This window comes from Puntigrus tetrazona, chromosome 9, assembly GCF_018831695.1.
Source record: "Puntigrus tetrazona isolate hp1 chromosome 9, ASM1883169v1, whole genome shotgun sequence".
NCBI classification, from domain to species: domain Eukaryota; kingdom Metazoa; phylum Chordata; class Actinopteri; order Cypriniformes; family Cyprinidae; genus Puntigrus; species Puntigrus tetrazona.
The window spans coordinates 19790967-19814407 of NC_056707.1; the positions used below are offsets into that span (position 1 = coordinate 19790967).

The window sequence follows — 23441 nt, forward strand, 5'->3', positions numbered from 1 at the left end:
AAGCCTCATGCAGCATTATTTGACTTTTTTATGTTATTAAAAATTTGATAATAACATTTTGTAATCCATAATCATTTTTAAATGCAATGGACTTGCAAGCTTAACTTTCAATAAAGAATTTTTTAACACTTAAAATGTGTCAAAGTAACATTAATAATGATAACATTGATACACTACAAAAAGTTTTTTTGAACTTTAAAGCAGTCGTATAGTTGATAACTACTTTTATTTAAATTTATTTATTTTTTAAATTAAATTCAAACCTTTAAAAATGGTAACATGCAAATCGGTTGATATTACAATGAAAACAAATACTTTTTTTCAGTTCTTCTGTCTTAAATGCTACTAATTTACTCTATTAATTTATTAGTTTAAAGTCATGGAGACATAAAGCTGTCCTGTATTTCTTTTTAAAATAATTGCTGTGCTAACTAATGCTTCAATGGATTTATTTTGTGTCCGTGCTTGTAGAAGAAGTATGGTAGTATTTTAAGCATACATATCATGACTGTCATTTGCTGCAAGCACTTCCTGGGGCAACACTCCAGAACGAAACCAAGCGCATACAACCTACAGGTACACAATGTCCATCTACTCTGTTTTCTGTAAATATTGTATTTATGATATAATAAACCTTTATTTTTTGTAACACTTTGGACAAATTAATCCTATTAAGCTCTTGTAGGAGGATCGTGCTCAAATGGCTACGAAGGCATCCAACACCCTGAATGAGGTGAATGAAGGCCTGATATTGTGTTCAGGGTAAAACTGACTCATCACAGGGAGGTGCGACAGAACAACAAAAAGTGTTGGACCATAAAGTAAACATCTTTAAGAAGAGTGTGGAGGTATCTTATTCAAATTACTATGACACTGTACTCTCACGTTCATTCCATTTGATATCGTAGCACCTTAAATCAAATTACTCGAAAGTCTTTTTGTTTCGGGCTGTTTCACTTTAACTATGTGAAGATATCACATAGTTCACTTTTTTTTCCTCAGGAAACAGAACAGGACATTCAGGTTTTGGAAGATCTGCAGTACGAGTATGATTGAAAGTAAAATGAGAGAATTATTAACTCTTCCTGCTCTGTAAAAAAATACTAGATATCAATCATATGCACATTATATATAGAGTTTGTTTGTCTATCTATCTATCTATCTATCTATCTATCTATCTATCTATCTATCTATCTATCTATCTATCTATCTATCTATCTTAACTTTGAATATGGGGCACTTGAAATATATAAGATAGATGATTTATTTAGAAGACAGTCTCCTGGACATTATTCTTCATATTTTCAGTCCAGGCTGAAACAAAGGGTCACGCAACAAAAGAGAGTCAACAGGACGAAATGGCCACTGTAAGAATGTTTACCGACCTAAACATAAAGGCAGAGGTAGGCGACACAAGTGTGACCTCGAAAATTGTAATATTTGAGATTTTCTCAGTGTTGCCACGTCTAGTGATCTGTAGTGTTGTGTGAGAACAGTGGCTGTGATAGTATGGATAAGTATGGGCTACGTGTTGTGTGCAGAGGGTGATGGAAGAAATCGCTAATGCACTGGCTCTAGCAGAGCAGATCCAGCTCACACTCGTATCTGAAGAGTTACCTGAGTGGAAGAAGAGACAGCAGATGGCTTGTATCGGAGGTCCACACGACACCTGTCTGGAGCAGCTGCAGAGCCGGTGGAACCTCTAGGGGGCGCTGTGGATAATATCGTATCATTGATATTGTTGTTGATAATCGTCGTAATGAATGCTACTGTTTTTGTATCATTAACTCACTCTCGCGTTGTGAAAAATGTACATTTCTGAAGGGCATTCACGTCCAAAAGTAAGTCACAATATCGTGATATTTCTTGACGAGTAACATAACAGGAGTCTGTTATGTCACTCGTGCCCTTTGTTCAAAGTAGCATATTATCAAACAAGACGAATATTACTACTCACTGAAATTATGTCGTTATATTTACAGAAAATCTGTAGATCTATGCGGCAGGCAGAGTCAATACGTCGTTTTTGGTTTGATTCTTTTCGCCGAGCACCATCGTTGGCCTGATTCATGACTCGTTCAGTATTCGAACTAATTCGGCTCTCAACTGACTCAGTGATTCAGTGATTCGATCGGGTTTGCAACTCCGACAGCAACAACATCAGAAAATATCTTCATTTTTGAAACAAACATTTGCACAATTCATTGAAATAATGTTTAAACCATATTATAATTCAGAATAGGAGGGTAGTAGCTCAGAAATGTTCATAATTCATAAATCCATTTGTAAATGTATGCGATGTTTTTTTAAATGGTTATCTTGATAATTTATTCACAAATTAAAAATCAACTAAAATGACCAGATTGCTGCTCTTACATACAGATACTCTGTTTGCATTAATTTTTATTAGGCTATTTATTTATTTATGGGCCAGAACATGTTGCCCCTTGTGTTAAGGAATGAGGTGTAATTATGTTCTTATTGTGCTCCAGGTTCACGGTGGTGGCGGAGTGTCTTCAGCAGATCCGTCAGCAGCTGAAGAAGGTTCAGGAACTGAACTGATTATTGTTATATCAACAGACACTGTCTCACAGACAATTACCATCACTTTAAGTGGGCTTTACAATACTGTAGACTACTATTCAAACTCCCTGAACTGAACTCTCAACCCAAGGTCAAAATTTCCATCATCCATCTGTCTATCTATTGCTTTTGAATAGTTTTCTGAATTAATTTTATTGCAAAGCATTGCTTATATTTGACCTGTCTATGTTTGTGTATTTATATGGATTTTTCTGAGATGGATACAGTGAAAGGGCATGTAACCGATCACATTAAACCGAAGAGCACAGGCAAACGCTAATTACAATTACTGAACACATTTAGTTTTTTTATGCATGTCAGAGGTCCTCGCTATTGTAACGAATTGTTGTGTAATATCCTAGACGCAGAAATTTCTTTTTTACAGGGACTGTTAACAAAGTTATGACCTTGGAAGAATCTAGTGGATGTCTGGCCGCTGACTTCCGTCACATGGTACGATGATAAACACTTACATATTGCACTAGACGATAAATAAATGATCATTTATGGTTACTGACTTGAATTTTCTTGATTTTCCATTCTAATTAACACAGACTGCAAGGGAGGGAGAAGAGAATTATAAATAAAGGCCACTTAAAGGGAACTACCAATATTTGCTATTTAATTAACAGGCTTCTTTTCTTTGCAGTTTTCACTCAAGATGTTTGAGGAGCTGCACTGAATCAGCTTTGACACGCAGCTCATTCTACCAGAACTATGCATTGATTTATCGGTAAATTTACTGCTAGAAGTGGTCTTTTGAAATGCGGTGTTTATTTGAGACAAAGGGACAACATTAAACTGCTGTAACTGCAACATAAAATACTATGTTCAAACACATCACTTGTCTTCCTGTGGTGATGTTGGTCAGTAGTTGTCTACCGTGGACCTGGGGCTCTATCTTGTGGTACAACATGCTCTGCAGTGAACCCCACGTACGGCCGTTTCCCCTCATCAATGTTTTTGTCTTCTATTGAGGTTTACATTTTAACTGTTACCCTTTATCTCGCTCAGAATCTGGCGTTCTTCTTGAATCCTCCACCTGTGAAATGGGAGCAGCTTTCAAAGGTCTTGAGCTGGCAGTTTTCTTCTGCCACTAAACGAGCTCTGAACTCCGACAAGTTTGTCTGGCGAGTTTGTTTGCGCTCTTTTAACTTTTGAAATGTGACTGAGTAGATGCACATAGTTAAAAGTAAACAGGAAAGCTGCTTTCGCTTTCCTGAACAAGCTCGCTTTTGTTTGTTCCTCTGCTGTCACCACATGATTTACCGATAAAACAAAACTTAGTGAAAACACACAATACTGCAAAGAGCAGGCATTAACTAAACACTTCCGTGGTAGCGTGTGATTCTCTGTGATCTAACCTTTTTTTTTTATATCATATTTTACTGCTTAGAATAAATTTGTGTTTTTATCTAAGCTTCTGCGGAGTCTGGTGCTGGATATATGAACATCTAGATCTTTTCCGAAAAAATACGTGTCCAACATTTGGAACGAGGGGTAAGAAATCTGAAGGGGTTTATCCTTCACTGTCTGAATGCTGCTATAGTGTCATTCATGTAAAAGCCGATGCCATTTAAAATCACTGATGTCAAAACTAGATCAAGAGATGGATGATTTCCAAAGAGTTTGAAATTTGAGAGAGGGCTTAGATTTCAGGCTTTGTTCACTGTGTATAGGTACATTATGGGTAAGGAAAGAGAGAAGGCTTTGTTGAGCGACAAACTCCCCGGCACTTTCCTTCTGCGCTTCAGTGAAAGCTCTCGATGGGGAGGAATCACCTTCACATGGGTCGAGCGCTCACAGGATGGTTTGTGCTGGTTTCAACTGGAATATTTAATGTTCTGATAACTATCTTGGTGTGTCTGAAAAATCTCTTATGAGATTACCCGTGGTGCATTCAACAAAGCCTTACACTAAAACAGATCTGAACAGCATCTCTTTACCCAACGTCATCCGTGACTATACCATCACCGATGGAGAAAGAGCCAGTGAATCGTCTCATCTACCTTCACCCAAACATCCCAAGAGAGGTTGCCTTTGGTCGTTACTATACCAGTGCATCTGAGGGTAAAACTTTTGCACTTTTAGATTTCATATATATAACGAGCCATTATTGATCTTACGATTGAACTAACACAAAGACAATAGAATGAGTTCGTTTTACCTTTCCCAGTTCGTTCCATCGGGAAATTGATAACAAAAAAAAAAAATCAAAACAAAACAATAAAGTGCAATATGTAGTATTACTTGTATCTGTTTTGAGAAATTGTGCTTTTGTCCTGGTATTAACGCAACCATTAGGACATTTGGAATACTGTAATATTCTGTTCTCTTTTATCTGTAGGAGGGATAAATGAAGGCAGGCTTTCTGTTTTGAAAATCTAAGACAGTATAGCAAGTCAATGAAGACGACAGGTTTGACAAGATTGAACGTCACTCAAAGGTTGCGGGTTTGATTCCTAGAGATGATAAAATGTATATCTTGAATGCATTGTTTCGGATAAAAGGCATACATATATAGGAAAATATTCTTGCTAGTGTGCTAGCAAGAATTCCTTCTGCATGGTTCAGCTTGAACATGGCTTATGCAGATTATTGAGGTTATTGTGTTATTTTGTGTTATTTTTGGAGTTAATTCAGAATTTCAGTTTTATGTACACACATACATTCGTATAGGATGCACGAGTAAAATTAGACTCTTTAAATACTAACACAATTTTATTTATTATTGCACATAAATTGCTTTAATTGCACATGTACACACACCGACTTAAGTCAGCCAGATGCGGTCGAATAGAAATCAGAAAGAATTATATGCTTCAATGAATAATGAAGTGTAGTATACATTCATATACTTTGACACAAATGTAATCTTTCTTCAAGTGTTTGGTCCATATGAAGAAGCTGACATCGTCTTTCTACCGCTAAAGCAATTGTCTCACAATACAAACTACATTTACAGTTATTTAACACTTCATAAAATATACGTAAATGCACAGATGCTTTGCACAAACGCAGTATCTTTCATTCATGAATACTGAATAACCTATAAATAATGGAGGGTTTACATTTTACCCAATAACGAATAAGCCAATTTACATTTGTTATGACTTCACATCAGCAGTAAAGTTTTTATTTTTGATCACTTTTGTTCTCAGATTACAATATTCTCAAAATGCCGTAAATATTTCAAATATGAGTGCACTGACCTGATAATACGGTAAAGACTAACACAAATAACGATGCATTTGGCAGTGGTTCAAATGATCAAATAACGAGGTATAAAATAAAAAAGCAATAGGCCTACACGTGTAAAAAAAAAAAAAATGCGACCAATTGTTCGTTAATGGAACTTTAATAACCTCCTTTCTCGATTTTCGTATTGCTACTTTTTTCAGCATAAAGAAAGAAGATATGTCGGCCAGCAGCTTTTAAAGTTTCTTAAGTGTTTGCGTAACCGTGACAATTTCTATTCAAAGAACGTGTCCTGTTTTGCATGGCTCCTGATTTCTTAAACAAGATTGTTTGGTATCATTCTATACTCGGGTTTACCGTTTACCCTCGGGACAGCAATGACATGCAGTCATCATTCATCACACCCGAGTCAACTTTGCACTGGCACGACAGGGTTGAACATACTCCATTAAACGTGGCCACCACGACTTACACCCTTTCTCGCAAAGGAAGAAGTTGTGATCAAGGCAAAAATGTTTCACAAAAGCATGTAAAACTACAGGAACTACGAAAAAACACCAAAAAAAAAAACACACTGATATTGAGATCCAGAAGAGTGTCTTTTCGTGCTGGCAGGAAATGTTTACGTCTCCAGCATCCCGTCCAGATTTTTCTCGGTGCTCTCTTTACCCGCGCCGGTGTTCGCCGGTGGGTTGTATTTATCGTTGTACTCCTGCAGAAGCGCGAGCACCTCGTGATGACCGAAGTGTGTCGCCTCATCTATAGGTGTGTTGCCCCACCTGGAGGACGCAAATGTTATGACATCTTTTCTACTGGTTTTATTAGCGTGCGTGATATACATTAACATAACAAGTATTAGTGTTAAGACAGAAGCGTGTTACTACTGCAATACTATTATAATGGTAATTGCAGTAGTAATTAAAAACATGTGAAGCGTAAAATGTGTGTGTATCTGTATATACAAATAAATATATTTTAAACTTCTAATACATTATAACGTTGGAGATATTATTGTAAATTGTGTATACACACACACACATTGCTTTTCCCCCCTAACCTGTGTAATGATTCATCATATAGAGATGATATAAGTCATAAGGCAATAATATTAATAATAATAAAAAACACTTATATGCACATATATGCATACAATCAAAATTGGGTTTTAATAATAATACTGACAAACTGCACTCACACTATGTAATTCTTGTTAGAAATCTATTTTCGTGGCTTGTATATGACTTCTTAGGATTTTATCAATTTTGGAAATGTTTTCCAAGACCATCATGAGAAACCCGATGTCTTCCAATCACTTCATTTCCAAACTAAAAAGGCTAAGAAATTGCGTCTGCTCACCTGTCCTTAGGACCAGGGTTCACCTTGCAGGCCTCTAACAGAAAACGCACAACCTCAATATGTCCTAAAATCAAAAGGAACAGTTTAATTCATGCAAAGCATGCTACAGATGGAACTTCAGATGTAAAAATGCAGTGTACTGAAAAAAGTGCAGTTAATCCCCCAGCAACACAGTTATTTGATGACCTATGTTTATAGTGATTAAACTAGACTGAAAAGGCATAAATAAGCTGCAAAAAATATACATATTGCATCATCATTAAAATAAACTTTAGAGCAAGTGGTGCCGTTACTAAATTTACATGGCGTAGTGACAAGCTTTCTGTTTGTCGTCTTTTTTGTTATCTTACAGTTATGCAAACAGTCAAATACCAAATTAACAGACACCACTGGATCTTGGCTTCTAATAAGCGACAACACGTGAAGTTTAGTACCCTCAGCGGCTGCTACATGCAGCGCCGTCCTGGAGTCATAGTCCCTCTGCTCCATGTCCATGGAGGACAGCGCAAACCTGCAGTCGCGCATAATAACAATATTACGGAAGCAGAACAGAAAACGTTTCAAAAACTTGTAGGCAATGAAGAACCCCGTACCTTCTGAGAGCAGAAACATCTCCTGTGTAGGCAGCAAAGAGGAGGTTGATGACTGATTTCACCTGGAATGATAGAAAAGAGCCTTTGTGGAATAGAAATAAGTTATTATGGTGGGCAGAAACCGAGGCCTCCAGAGTGTCTCCTTTTAGCTCTAACAGACGGAATAGAGAACTGGTGAGAGGAAACAGCAAAAAGACAGTGAAAAATTTAATCAAGTGCATTGAAATTGGAACACTTGAATTCAACAGTTCTTGAAAAGTGAAAGGCGCAGGAATGCCGTGTGTTGCATTTTAAATCAGAAAAAAAGTCCATTATAAAACCCATTAAATTATAAAAATTAGCAGGAACCCTGAATGTTTCTTAGATTGCAATATATATATATATGTGTGTGTGTGTGTGTGTGTTAAACAAGTTGAAAGAACCCATGCAACACCTTGTATTAAAGACCTTTTCTTAAATCTCATGTAAATAATTAAATTTGATTTAGTAGCAGCAGCATACATTTGATTTGAATTTGGATCTAGATAAATTTGCCAAGCAAGCCATGCGAAAAACTCGTGCGTTTTAATATCTAAAAAAGCTCTGGTGAGGGACAGAAAGGCATCAGTAGGGGGCATCGGAAACCCTTGATGTTAGTCAGCAAAACCCCAAACTTTCAAGACCACAAACACACACAACTTACAAAGAAGTGTTGCAAAGCCATTCTCTGATGTTCTCTGATGACCACCTGATGTTAAACTACTAACATAATCAGATTTGCAACACATAAACACTTGGTATTTAACATTAGATGAAAAATATAAAGATTACATAAAAATTAACGTGTAATGATCGAGCAAATTCAGATGTAATCATTAAAATGAATGTTTAACGTTTTTTTTTATTTAATTATACTTCAGTACCTCACTATTATTTCCTATTATAGAGTATTCTTGCTTTCCTTCCCACAAACATTGAGAGAAGTCATACAGCGGGAGAAGCTGTCAGTGTTTTTAGGCCTAAAGATCATCTGAGAAATGTCAGAGTATCCTTGCGTGTGTGTTTAATTATAATCTGATTACATCTAAGTCAGTTTAATGTCTTAAATAGAAACACAAAACACTATTCCTGTCTGCTAATGTGTAATTATTCTCCTGAAATGTGCGCGTTAGCTTCCGATTAAGCCAACTAGAAAACCTAGACAAACTGCTTGAAGGTCATTTACTTCATACGTTGCTTTAAGAACAGCTTTATGAGCTTTATGTTTATGAGAACAGGAGAATAGGAACTATGATAGCTGCATTTGCACAGACAGAATAAACACTTAGCTTACAACGAAGCGCAACAGAAGGCGGCAGAGCTTCAATGGATGGCAGATCTTCAAAAAAAAAAAAAAAATCCAACACCTTCTGCTGGATAAAGTGCACTATTACTGGATGAAGATTTCAAAAATGCTCACCAAAAACCTTTTGAAAAACATTTAGTATAGATCTATATAACAATTATACACTTCATATATTGGGTGTATAATAAAATCTAATGGAAAACCATTTTAAAATTCCCTGCAACTTTCATATTGTCCATGAACATGAGAAACCTTTCATAGAAAAATTGTTTTTGCAGGCCTTTTTAAGTAAAGCGGTCAAGAATTATTTGTTGAGACAAATAATATCAGCACACAAACTAATAAAAATGATGAAAGAACATACTGCCTCATCATTTTCTAAAACAAAAAAACGGAACACAACTGATTTTGGGTAACAATGAGATTAAATACATTTATTAATGATACAAAAAAAGAAAACCAGAACAAATGACATAAATACACAATGAGAAAGCAAACGGAACTGTTATGACAGCGTAAAACCAGATGATAATATAAAGTGATGAAGTATTTGACAGCTGTTCAAGTAATCAGAGCGAGCTGCTTGCTCAAGCCAGACTGTAATGAGCTCATATTTTGACTGTTTTGTTAAAGCTGAGCATGAAAAACACTTCTCCGCTAAAGCAGCGCCAAAAACAAGACGTGAAAATTATAATACAAAAACACACACTTGTGAAACTAAGCAACAAAACCCAGAAATATACAAGCCTGTGAAAGCAAAGCGAATCATGCGAACATAAAATGAACATTTAAATTTAAAAGGCAAAAAAAATAATTTTGCAACACATAAAAAAAAAAAAACGAAAAAACATATAATACTTAATATCTTCCTGATAAGGTCAGCATCTTTCCACCAATAAAACCACTTCAGAAGCTTATCCAGGCTTAGTTTGATATAAACCAACATTTTGAGCTATTAATAAGGTGCATAAATGTTTCTAGTGATAACATATGAGGATATACAGACGGAAACGGAACTGAGGGCAGGTGGAAGGTTTGTAACATTATTGATTTCACTGAAAAGACGCTCTGACAGCAGGGTTCAGCTGGCTGCTGAGCAGCACTAGAGCGGCTCTGTGATGCAAACACTGCACATTACAACAGTCCTCTCCGAGACAAGCAATTGAGCAGGAACGCTCTGTGACTTATCTGAAAATGAACAACCCAGGTGCTACATGAGGTCCTTTTAACTTTACGCTTCGGTCGCGATCAAATCACACTGTGCCCTAATCAAACGTTTGGCCAAAAAGAAAAACACTACTTCTCCTTTATGTGTTATGTCATATGCATATCACTAATAGGTTATGTATTACCATAGTTGGCACACGCTTTCCAAGTAATATAGCTTTATGCGAGAAACGTTTATTCAGTGTTATTCAATGATAATGCATTTGAACTCAGATACTAAATTTGCACCAAAATGCTATTTTCAAACACTTTAATGTCCATCTTTTATCTTATAAAAGCAAATATATGGCTTCGCGAGACTTCAATTATAGCCAGATGGACATTGTAATTCTATGGAGATTTTTTTACTGGTATATGGGAAAAGGTTGAAAGAAAATGACGGTGTGTGACAGAAACAATAACATATGAGAGTGAACAAATAATGACCGAATTTTAATTTCTGTGTAAACGGTTGCTTTCATTGGCTGGCCAACTATATACCAGCTTTGTTTTAGGAATAGACTGAAATCAAGATGAATCAATGCTAAACAATAGTGATTGATAAGTGTTATTATTAAAAGATAATGATAATTACTCAAAGGAAATATAAAAAAAAATTTTTTTATTTTTTCCCACAAAAAAAGTATCCAGATGGACAATTATTATGGTTATTGTTATGATATTCCATATGGAACACTGTAAAAAATGAGCATGAAAGAATTCTTACAAATATATTTTGTATTCCACAGAAACACCAACGACATATGGGCTTAAAAGAACACGAGGGTGAATAAAAATGACTGAATTTTAATTTCTGAGCGAATGTTTGCTTTCTTTTAGAGTGAAGGCCATGCTGAGTCACAGCACATGTAACAAGAAGTTTTAGAAAAAGTCCATGTCTTTGTAACACCAAGCTAAAGACCTCACTGAAGACGAGCGAGACCACAATATATAATCACAGAGCAACACAGAATCACCTGTAGTCTCTGTTCAGCAGCCAATGCTCAATATACCCCGAAAAAACACCTGCTGGTCTGTGACTATAAACCACACCGCATCTAGAGTCCATGCATTCCAAGTGAAGAATAAAGCCCTCCGCTATGCTTTTAAACATTAGCACAGATAGATAAACACAGGCCAAGGCATAAGGCTTTAGACATATCCTCTACCATAGTCATATTCATCGAGACTGGTGTAGAACTAACATGTGCGCAGAATGAGATTCATTGAAAATAAATAATCGTTGAAGTACATAAATATATACTGTCAAAGAGCTCGCCGAGGTGAGTCAGATCCGTTTTAGTTGCCTTCTCCGACTTTCTCCATCCTATAGACTACAGTAGTGGAGCTGTCCTCATTGCACTCAGTGGGCGAGACTTTTGTCCACACAGTGTCTTTGAGAGCCAGCTCTTTCTGAAGGCTCTCGTAATCCAGGGGTCCGAAGGTGTACAGCTGTGTTGAGCAACACGGAGAACAGATTAGTTTTTTTAGGGGCCTCCGGGGAACGCGTGTGGCTCACACTGTTCAATACGGTGACGTGTGAACAGATTTCAAAGTCAACAAAAACAAGCGCGGTCGCAAAGAGAGGCCTCGTATTCACACGGCTGGCAAAATGTCACATTTTTCAACATTTTAAAACAAAATAACCATAAGAGGTCTGTCTCAAAATAATTGCACATGCCTCGTTTAAGCTGCAGTAGTCTGATTTAAGTCATGATCATAATTAACAGATGACCAGGCCTACACGGAATCTGTGCAGGTTATTAATAATAACAATAATAATCATAATATATATTATTTTTGGTTGAATAATGTAACTAATATAATAACAGTATATACATTATTTATTTTGCAATTATTATTATTATTATTATTATTATTATTAAGTCAATTAATTTCGAAATTAGGTTTGTATTCAGCTTTTTAATAATTTTTTTTTGTGATATTCAAACCATGTTTGCACACATTCCACAGATTTTTTTAAATGCCGAAAAAGTATACATAGACCATCTGGGCCTGTTCGATTATAAATCTAAGAATGCAGACTGAAGAAATCAAAACAGAGAAAATCTCTTGGATAAACTGCATAAAGCATGGAGTGAAGCTGTCCTCATTGTGCTCAGTAGGCCAGACTTTTGTCCACACAGTGTCTTTGAGAGCCAGCTCTTTTGAAAGGCTCTGGTTATCCTGGGGTCCAGAGGTGTACTGCTGTGTTGAGCAACACAGAGAACATATTAGTTTTGGGGTCTTATCACAAAGAGAGCCTCCTTTTAAAAAAAAAAATACACATGCTTCATATAACAATAATAATAAAATTGTATATTTCTGATTATATTGTAATAGACAATAATAAGATAATAATATAAAAAATACAGATTATATAAAACAACTCATTTGAATATATACTGTATATTTACTAAATTAGTTTGCAACAACAACTTTGCGTGTTATTAATTGTATTATTACTATGCTCAGTTAAAAAAAAACAAAACAAAAACCCTCAAAACTCAACTCAAAACCATAAATTACATATTTTGGATTTAAAAACCTCAAATGGCATCACCACGGACCCCATAATATATCACTGCAGTTTTTTCTTTTTCTTTTGGAAAACTGGCCTTTCGGGTCTGTATTCAGATTTAAATATTTGAGATAATCTGTTTATTTTTCCAGCTATAGATAAGAGTGTGCACATTTAGTTTTTTACCATGTTTATATCCATCGCTATTCGAAATGTGGGCGAAAAGCCAACAGATTCCGTCTGGGCCTTCTGATTACAAATCTGAAAATGCAGACTGAAGCAAGCAAAACAAAACCGTGGGGTAAAACAACGTAAAAAAAAAAACCATGGCAAACCAGGAGATGGCAATGGACATGCAAAATTAGAATCTCGTGCACAGCTGAGAACTTTGATGATGAATCAACCGCTGCTCAAAAACAGCCAAAAACCAGCTACGCTCTTTGGGGTGTGAAGTCGCTAGCTGTCTACGCATGTAGTGTAAAAATGCTCCTGCAGGGGGCGTGATTGTGTACGGTTGACTGCAGGCATTTAGTGGAAATAAGCTTCCTCTGCAGTACTTTCTCAGCTTCTGAGTCTTGAGTAAATTATTACATGCAGTCATTCATACAAGACGTGGTGTAACGCATCGATGGGGCACGTGGGGAGGGCAAGGCTGGCGGGCAAATGGAAGAGGGCACTCACCCGCTGGTCCCCTCCCTCTCTGCGAGGATCGAGCTTCTTGGCGAAGTGCCTCAGGTTGTCATAGTTGTGGAAGTTGAACAAGGACACCAGATCCTACAGCACGAGAAAGAGCCATAAGTCAGTCTGAGAGGTCAAAGGCTTAAAACACATACAGACACACACACACACACACACACACACTGAAGGACTGTGTTGAGTGTCTGAAGGTGGTCTGCTAGTGACAGGAGAGTGTGCAGTGCATGGAGAAACCGCCTGCTTTCATTAAAGCCCTTTGTACCATAATGCTGAAATGAACCTCCTTCACAATGTCATTCAACTTCTCAGGATCCTGTTTTCAGCTTCAGTGAGGTTTAGTCCACGTGATCAGATTTAATAGTCGTTGAAGGTGACATTTCTGGGGGTTTAAAAGTGAGTTGCTCTTTAGGAAATAGCGTGGTTCTTGTCTTAAACTATAGAATAGTTCCAGTTAAAATATTTATTATTGTGATTTGAGGTTAGGAGCGACTAATGTTAATCTAATCTAATAATCTATTAATATATATCTAGGTTTTGAGTTTTTTTATTGTTTTGTTTTTCTGTATTTTTCCTTAAAGTCTTTCTTGAGAACAGAGAAGCAAATTAGCATGTGTTAAATCTCTGTAAGATAAGATTTTATCTTAAGATATTATTTGTACAGACCAAACAAATTAACTAACAAGTTAACAAATAAACCATTACCGTTATTATTGCACTATGAGGGTAATAATTATTATTTATTATAATTACTATTGTTTATTTGTATATTTATGTAACAATATTAATTATAGCTATAATATCATAATTCATAATGGTATTATATTATTATTGAAAACTATTATTATTATTACTAGTACTACTAAATTCAATCTTTAATTATATATATATTTTTGCATTAATCATATAAAAATATAATTATTATTATTATTTTTTTACAATTATTTTTATATAATTATTTAATACAGTTTATTTGTATATTTATATAACGTCAACAATAATGGTTTATTATAGCTATTGTGGTTTTTATCATTGTTTAATAATAATAATAACAATAACAACAGTAATAATATTATTTTATATCCTAAATGATTTTTGGCCTAAAAGAAAAATTTGCAATTTTGCCCCACACAGTGTAATTTTGTCTATTGCTAAAGATATAAGCGTGCCTCTTATAACTGATTTTGTGGCCCGGGATCACGTTTATATTAAATACTGTATGTTATTTAATAATAATCTTTCACTTTAATAATCAAACTTGTGTAATGTGCAGTAACCTTGAAGCTGACCTTGAGACTCTACTTCCCCTTATAAACTACGGCTGAAAGTGTTCCCTGAATTTGTTGGGGTCTGGCACAAACGTCTAAGGTCTAATATTTCCTTTTCCTGTCTTGTGACCCTCGGCCTCTTGCCAGTTGTTACCTTTCTTTTGGCACAATAACGCTGATCACAGAAAGGCTTTCAATTATCACTGGGGCTCTGAATTCACCACTGGCTGTGTGACAGTAGAAAACTGTTCATATAAATCATCTAAAATTCTAATCATATTTCCCACCCAAGAATTAACTCCACCAATTAACTCTGGTCTCCTTGCTGGGGTCGTCCTGAGTCAGACTATCACCACTAATGAATCAAAGACATGGGTTTGGGGCGGCACTGATTTCCTTACGACACACACGGAGTAATTATAGACTCCTTGACCTTTAACAAGGGTCTGAGAAGCTGTACTGCTATTCAGACTTTAAAGTGCTGCTTCTCAGAAAGACCTAAAATAACATAGACAGAATCTGATCTTTTCACGAGTACATGATAAGAGGCCTCGTAAATGACCAGGTCACATAATCAAAACCGCAACAAACAGATAAGACAAATGATAAATGACAAAAAGCATTTATAAAAAACATTCTGTACCATTCTTTGTATTCATGCCTGATGTGCGTCTAGGGCAAGTGCTACAGCTTAACAAAACAATGAAAATAAAACATTTGGAACATATGTCTTTCCACCTAACTCTAAAACATTTTTTAAAATAAATCATAAATAACTAAACTGACTCAGTTTTGTCAGGCGGTATGAATTTTTTGTTCTTCCCTTTGTCTGTTTCTTCCTGTGATAGCAAAGTTGAATTTTCTACAGCAACTTTGGTCTGCAATCTTACATTTTCCTTAAAAGAACCGTATTATGCCATCATCGTAATGCTCAATTAATTTACATATATTATTGATTTTGTTCATTTTATTATATTATGTATAGATCCCAGAACTATACATTTCTGATCTTGGCAAACTTTCAAATATTTTTTCGTAATTTCCAGTACATAGGTTTAACTTAGAAACGAAAGTGTTTATGAGTGTGTAAGTGTGTCTGCAAACAAGAACACTGACATACCGTGCAGAACTGGATGCCCGGACACTGTTGCCAAGTTTGTCCAATGGAGGAGACCAGCACATGATGCCCATTACATTGGGCACAACCAGCAGAATACCTCCAGCCACACCTGACTTGGCTGGAAGACCCACCTGAACAAAATAGATTAACATTAAAACATTACATACAGATAAATAGGATAACCATAACATGAATGTGGGTGGGGTTAAATAAGTTAAATAATAGCCTGGTTTATTTTCATGTTCTATAATGGACTTGATTATTATTTAAATTACGGGTGTTTGCAAACCACAATTATGTTGTAATGCAGTGAACAACACAGGTTTTCATCCTGAAATACTGCATTCTAAATTGGTACAACCGTATAGTGAATCTGAGTTTTAGTGTACTTTAGCACAAATAATACAAATTGTCTTTAAACTTTTAAGAGCATGCAAAAAAGGCATTTGGACAAAGCCATTCAATACTTAAAATATATATATTTTTGTCATTCTCAATTTTGGATAGTTAGGTAATATCATGTTTAGACATAGTATAATATATATTTGTTGGGGCATATTTTTTCAGTAATTTCAATTAGAGATTGAAAATGTATGGATTGATGGAGTGGAAGGATCAGAAAAAGAGTAAATCCATTAACCATTAACCATTATCCATTACCATTAACCCATTACTTATCCATGTATTCCTTAAATCTTTCATTCATTCATTATTTCCTTTGTTACCATGGCAATGTTTAAAAATGTAAAAAAAAAAAAAAAAAAAAAAGGAAATGTTCAAAGAAAAAATGTTCAAATGATGTGATAAAACAGTGCTCGAACTGAGTTGGCAAACAAATTGTGTAAACTACTGAGATTCTGTGTTTATTTGTGTGAATATGAATGCGCAATAACTTACATGGAAAGCAAACTGCCGGAGAAGTCATACATGCCACAGGAGTGCATGAGGCTGAGGTGTTTCGCGACGGACTCTGGGCTCAGCACGCTTCGCCTGTGATTGGACAGAAGCCGCCGTTGGCCAATGGCAGCCATGACGCTTAGCGCTCTCACAAGTTACCTCGATGGAGCACAGCTACACACATAGACACAGACACATAGGAATAAGAAATAATATTAAACCAAATAACAGTTTTTATCTCAACATGCTTTGTTTGACAGCTGTCCTCAAGGATTTTACAGAAAACAACACCTAACAATTTGACCACGTGTGTGGGTATGCGTCTGTGTATGTGTGTCGAGAAAGCCATCAGCTGCACTATCCCATTACACATGCTGCATGATCTCAGAGGCACATGACAGGAGTCTAGGCACACAGTCACTGCAGTCCTGCCATGTTTGTGCCGTGTCGAAATAATCAGTGCCAATAATCAGCTTTCTATGTTCTCCAATAACCATTCAACTGTAGTGTGTCTACAGGGATTTACAGGTTCTGTAATTCTGATTCACAAGCTCTTGCATTGATTTGATTCCAATTCTGATGCAGTTTCTTTAAGTATTGATTAGTTTGGTAATACTACCATTGGGAAGTTTAGAGTATAATTTTTTTAAGAACACTAACATCAACCAAAAAAATTAAACACTAGCATTAATATTAAAATAACCAATTCAGCATAACAGAAGTCTTGGTAGTGTTTTTTGCAGACTGGCAGTAACTGAAAGGCATGTCTCCACATACCTGAAAGTAGAGGTCCAGAACAGCAGTCATGTCTGTACCATCTGGAAAGCACTGCATACAACAGAAATTTAGATTAAAACAAGGAACCACTCCTGGAAGTAAATGGACAAAGAGGCCATTCACACTAAAAAAATGTTAGCCCATTCCACTGTCTGAGCTAATTTTCATTTCATGACACCTTTTACTCATTGCCCTTGCCTTTTGCATCTTTTGAGGTATTTTATGCATGATACGGCATCCTAAAAACACTGTTAAAGGAACACTCCACTTTTTTTGGAAATAGATTCATTTTCCAACTACCCCCCCAACTACCCTCAACCTATTAACTCTGGGGGAGCTGGAGAACGTGTATATTTCCAAAAAGAGTAGTGTGTTCCTTTATAAGTTCAAAATGTCTCGGAGCCTTGCTTATTGCATATCCTCCTTCCACTGCCTGCGTTTTCTGTGCGGATGGCCCCAAAAGGTAACAGCATGTAAAATGTAAAGGGTGTATGTGAAGAGAAACAGAGAGATGATTGGGTGCAATAAATCACCTAATCACATCAAAAGCTCCCTGAGATACTAACCTTCTTTTCTTTCAGGTAATAGCCAATAGCGAAATTCCTGTCTCCTGACTCACGCTCTGACTGAAATCTAGATGAGTTGACATGAATAATCAGTTACCTCAAATCAAACCCAACAACACAATTCATGACATAAAACAGACAAAAGAGGACTTTCTGTTTGCCAACTGTATCGAAGATCAAATCTTTAAAACTGGTAAATCAACATACGTGGCATTGCTGAAACCAACATATTCATTTCCTGCCATCTTCTTCAAGAAGTTCATCATCTGCAAGAGAGAAATCAAAAGGTCAATCAAACTCAACAACAACAACAACAACAACAGTACTTATGAATAATATATCACAATGTTTTCATAAATTACTTACATAATCAAACTTCTCAGCATTGCTTGCCCCTTGCTGAAAGACACAGGAAAGAAATAGCAATCATATAAATATATTCTCTTTAAAAAGAGATAAAAACACATTAAGCATCATGGGGAAAAACATAAATCAGAATAGCAACTAACTCATACGGATTAGCAATAAGGAAATGGATCATTTCATTCCTTTAATATTACCAGTACAATACTAAAATCAGTTAGTAATCTGTTGTTAGAAATCAATAAGAAGATCATAAGCATTTCATATGTGTGCTACAGTAAAGTACTGTTATGCTCTACAAAGGAAATGATGATGAACCGCTACAGAGCAAAGGCTGGAGTTAAACGTGTTCATGAAAACCTGTAGGCCAAACACAGAAGTGGATCCAAAAACAGAGTGGATGTGAATCAGCAGGGTTGGTAACGTCTTAAGGTGATGTGTGAGGAGGATCTGTGCATTGTGTGTTGATGCGTTTCTGAGTGAGTGTGGATCAGTGTCCATTAACCTACGACTTTCTGCCAGACTGAGTGTGGGTTGAGGCACCCGTCAAACGAATGCAAAGAGTTAAGAGCCATCGAGATTGATTGCATTACTGCCATAAATGAACAGTGACTAATGTGTTTGTTTGGCTGACTGTTTAGACTGCTGAACACCAGGGGTGTAAAGTACTCAAATAATTGCACTTGATTACTATATTTATGTGTTTTATTTTGGGAAAACTGTATTCTCACCTCACTGCATTCACAAAGGGAAAAGTATAATTGCATTAAAGCTTGACAATACATTTGTTTTATATGTATAATCACTATCGTTAAAAAGTTTAGGTGAGAATTTTGTTGTTGTATGAAAGTAATAGTTTAATTCACAAAAACACATTACAGTGACAAAAACCAGTGGTACTTTTACAATTTATTACAATTAAAGATTCAGAATGTGCACTTAAAGCAATCATTTTTTAAGTAAAATTGTTGTTCGTTGTTGAAGTGCTGCTTATTTCAAAAGTTTGAATCCTTTTTTTTTGCATTGTGCATTCCACAATACACATATACATTTTAAGCATACAAATAATATTTAGTCTTTGCGTATTAAATAGTCAGAACGAGTTTCATTTCAATTCTTTATTCCATTTAATTACAATTAAATTTTGTTTCATAAGTGTGTTTAAACAATACTGAATTAAAATCACAGTAACCAACGCTAAAATGCAAACACGAAGTCTTTGTACTTTTCACACCCCTGCTGAACATTATTTCTTACAAGGTGTATGAAAACAAATGCTCAATGTATTGCATACCCAGTTCACTTCAGAAACCCACGAAGGCTATGCATCAGTATATTTGATCTTATAAAAAAAGGCATAATAAAATAATAACACATGGCCTCTGTGGGCTTCTGTAGTTTCCAGCACTAAAGACCATTTTGTCCTGCACAGATGCTCTATTTTATGCAGTCGCCGCCTTATTAAGGAACACAATGGCACTACTGATATTTTAGTATCCAGGCTTGTTCATGGGGAGGGAAGGAAAAATGGAAAGGAAAAATTACCAACGTCATTGACCTGCAGCAGTGGTCAAAAAATCCCACAGATCCTACGTCTGCAAAATATGCAACAACATAAAACAGCACACAGAGCCTTCAACAGCATATCACACGCTTTTAGTACACGCTCATGGCGGTGCTCAAGGACTCGGAAGGAACAGGAGGAAATGATGTCATGCGTTGCTTAGGTGCACAGGAAACCGACAGGCATGACTTACATTCAGCACTGACCTACCAGAACACATCAGAGGGTAAAGAGACATTTCGTCACACCAATATCACAGGAGAACAATATGAGAAGAGCAATCACAATGGTTGAGTTTAGGTGTGATGGGAGATGTGAGGTTGAACTTGTTCACAGGATGCCCAACATTCGTCACAGAGAGTGACGCTGCATCCTTTACAATGTGTGGATTGGTGCGAGTTAAAACCAATTGTAGAGCCGTCAACTGACTTTTCATCAAATTAAGTGCATGATTTGTAACAATTAATCAATTGCAAATTTGATATAAAAAGCCCACAAAAGAAGTTTTAATAAAATACATTACAGATTAAATTATTGATTAGACATGTGCCTTTAGAAATCATACATTAATTAGTTTTTTAAAATACAGAATAAAACTGTTATTACAATAGAAAATGTTATTACATTAGAAAATAATGGTTTCTATTTTAATATACTTTAAAATGATTCTGTGATGCAATGCTGCATTTTTTTAATATGCTGATTTATTATTAGAATTATCAAATGTTGAAAACAGTTAAATATTTTTGAAACTGTAATACTTGTTTTTCAGGATTCTTTGATGAATAAAAAGTTAAAGATACAGCATTTATTCAAAAATTTAACAATATAAATCTTTGCTATCACTTCTTATTAATTTAACACCTTGCTAAATAAGCGTTATGTTTTCTTTAAAAAAGAAAAATAAAAATAAAACTTTTAAGCGGTAGTGTATTATTTTTATTCTAAGTAAATGCTCTTCTTTTTAATGTTTTATTTATGGAAGAATCCTGAAAAAAGTATTATAGGTTCCAAAAAATGATTAAGCAGCATAAAATATAACAAATTAGAATATTAAAATACTTTCTGAAGCATCATGTCACACTGAAAATTCAGCTTTACATAACAGGAATAAATTAGATTTTAATACATATTTAAAAAGAAAAAAATTTACATAGTAATATTTGTTTTCTTATAGTTTTATTTAAATAAATGCAGCCTTAAAAAACATTTATCTGATCCAAAAAAACAAAACAATCTGATCCCAAACTTTTGAACAGTACTGTACATCACTAACAGTTGCAATGTCTAGACAATGGTTGCTTATCTTTTTGATTTATTGAACTAAAATTATGTTAATTGACAGCCCTAATGAATGCATAAACATACGAACATACGTTTTTCTTATGCAAGCAGAGGATGAAAATAGTTCCTGCATCTTAGAAATGTATGTGTGTGTTTGTGTGTTTTGTTGATCACTCTGCATAACACGCACACATGCATATGTATACAAGGGCTCAACTGTGAGCATATATTACTGTGTCAAATGTGCATCAGTCAGTAAGAACCTGTGAATCTACAACATCGACATTTACATTACAAAACCGCCATTACCCCAGCTGGAGTGTTTTCTTGTCTTGTGTGTTTGCACATGGATTAAAACACATAAAAGACCAAGGTGCATCCACTGTAGCACAAACACATCCAAAAGGTGCAGACAACTCCAAGAAACCACCAGCCAGGCTTCATGAAACCACTACAAAAACTCTAAATATATAATATGATGCATTTATAGTTTATAAGGATATTTTTTTACCAAGACACAAGTAGGGCTGGGCGATACAACCAATATTCACAATATATTTGCAATGATTTTCATGTGATGCAAAATCAAGCAACTATGTGAATATCTAGAATATCATATTGATTTTATTGCAAAGAGTTTAAGCAATAAAAAGTTTAAATAAGCAAGTAGTAAAAATGACATTGGATACAATTTCACAACTTTGATTAAATGATTTCTTGCCTCTTTTGTAAGACCTCCGTATATTTAAATGTATATTCTGTCATGAAAGTAATTAGAAGATTTTTATTAAAAAATTACTGTATATAAAATGTTACATTAAAATCAAATAACAAAAAGTCTAAAAAGAAAAATCATAAAATATATATATATATATTGTTTCATATCTTTTTCTGAACAAGTGGGTTTAATAAACACTCAGAAGTACTGAAATGAAATTAGATTATATATTATATAAGTATATAAGATTATATACTTTTTCCTTAAGCTGCTCTGACATTTTATAAACAATATTCAAGCATACTACAGTATACTATATTCTATAGACCGCTGTTCTCAGCACTTACTTTATATATTGTTTATGGTACTGATTAGGTTCTAAATTAGATAATTTTTAAATAGTTTTTGTGTGTAATTTGTTTAAATTATTTATTTATTTAGTTTTATCACCCAGCCTAAGTCACAAGAGCGGGTGGAAAAAAATGTGTATAATAGAAAGTCTGAATGAATTTTACTCAAAATTCATTGTTAACAGACTTCTAACAATAATGGACCTGCAAGCGGGATGAACTCACACATTTAAGTTCACAATGAAAGTGGAGGCCTTGAGTAGGTGTACTGTGTACAGTAATAAAACACAGAGAAAAGACAAGAACCACCTACACAACAGACTGATTGTCATTTGGTCTTAAGTCTGAGGCAGCACTGATCACGATCACTTACTCAAAATACAACTACAGCCATGTCTCAAAAACATTTATAAGCAATATTCTGAGCAGTAAAAAATGTTATAATCTGATCTAGCTAATTCAAATCAGCTAAATGTGAGTACAGTTAGAAAAAGTAGTCAAAAACAACTTTAACACGAAAATTAAAATAAACCGTACCTTGATAAAAGAGGTGCACACGATTGCACCAGCGTTCACCATTGGATTATGGGGTTTGTCTATGGAAAAATGGTATTTATTATTCTAATGCTAAAACTGTTTCACTGATTTAGAAGAAAGCAGTCATGCGAAGCTGATGGTTATAATCCTTACCTTCCTCGTTCAGGAAGAGCTTGTTGAAGCGTAAGCCGCTGGGCTCTTTCCCAATGAATCGGTGCACATATTCAGTGCCGTGGTCATATGCAGCAATAGCATTACTGAGTGGCTTCACGCTTGCGACTGCAGGCAAAATGGCACTTTAGTGTCACCCACTGTGTGTTGTGCAAAAGAGTAAACAGAGATCAGAACCAGAGACATCATCCTATGGTCCATGTAAGCAAACAAACAAAATAATGATCCTAAACCTGACACAGAGACTGTGACTCTAAAACGAAGACGTTTAAAACCAATCGAGCCTGATTTACACAGAGATTCAAAGGCATTCAAATTTATGATATATTTTTTTCATTTTCTCTATATCTCT

The 23441-nt window shown here is 35.3% G+C and overlaps 2 protein-coding genes across 2 annotated transcripts in view; one reads left to right on the forward strand and one right to left on the reverse strand.

Annotated features, from left to right (window-relative positions):
• The first annotated feature begins 1244 nt into the window (after positions 1–1244).
• LOC122351701 (signal transducer and activator of transcription 1-like) lies at positions 1245–2967 on the forward strand. The gene is made up of 3 exons (XM_043248968.1): positions 1245–1403; positions 1542–1693; positions 2493–2967. Exons 1-3 carry the CDS (start codon positions 1359–1361, stop codon positions 2560–2562), a joined length of 267 nt encoding a protein of 88 aa, XP_043104903.1. The 5' UTR covers positions 1245–1358; the 3' UTR covers positions 2563–2967.
• Positions 2968–5285: 2318 nt separating this feature from the next.
• Positions 5286–23441, reverse strand: part of glsb (glutaminase b) — a 33224-nt gene continuing 15068 nt past the window's right edge. Inside the window, 18 exon segments of the mRNA XM_043248998.1 lie at positions 5286–6560; positions 7138–7201; positions 7572–7648; positions 7731–7792; positions 13463–13555; positions 15863–15882; positions 15885–15993; positions 16760–16773; positions 16776–16847; positions 16850–16885; positions 16888–16933; positions 17537–17587; positions 18103–18169; positions 18310–18368; positions 18469–18501; positions 22919–22977; positions 23072–23192; positions 23195–23235. Coding sequence (XP_043104933.1) covers positions 6404–6560; positions 7138–7201; positions 7572–7648; positions 7731–7792; positions 13463–13555; positions 15863–15882; positions 15885–15993; positions 16760–16773; positions 16776–16847; positions 16850–16885; positions 16888–16933; positions 17537–17587; positions 18103–18169; positions 18310–18368; positions 18469–18501; positions 22919–22977; positions 23072–23192; positions 23195–23235 — 1181 coding nt within the window. The 3' untranslated portion in view covers positions 5286–6403.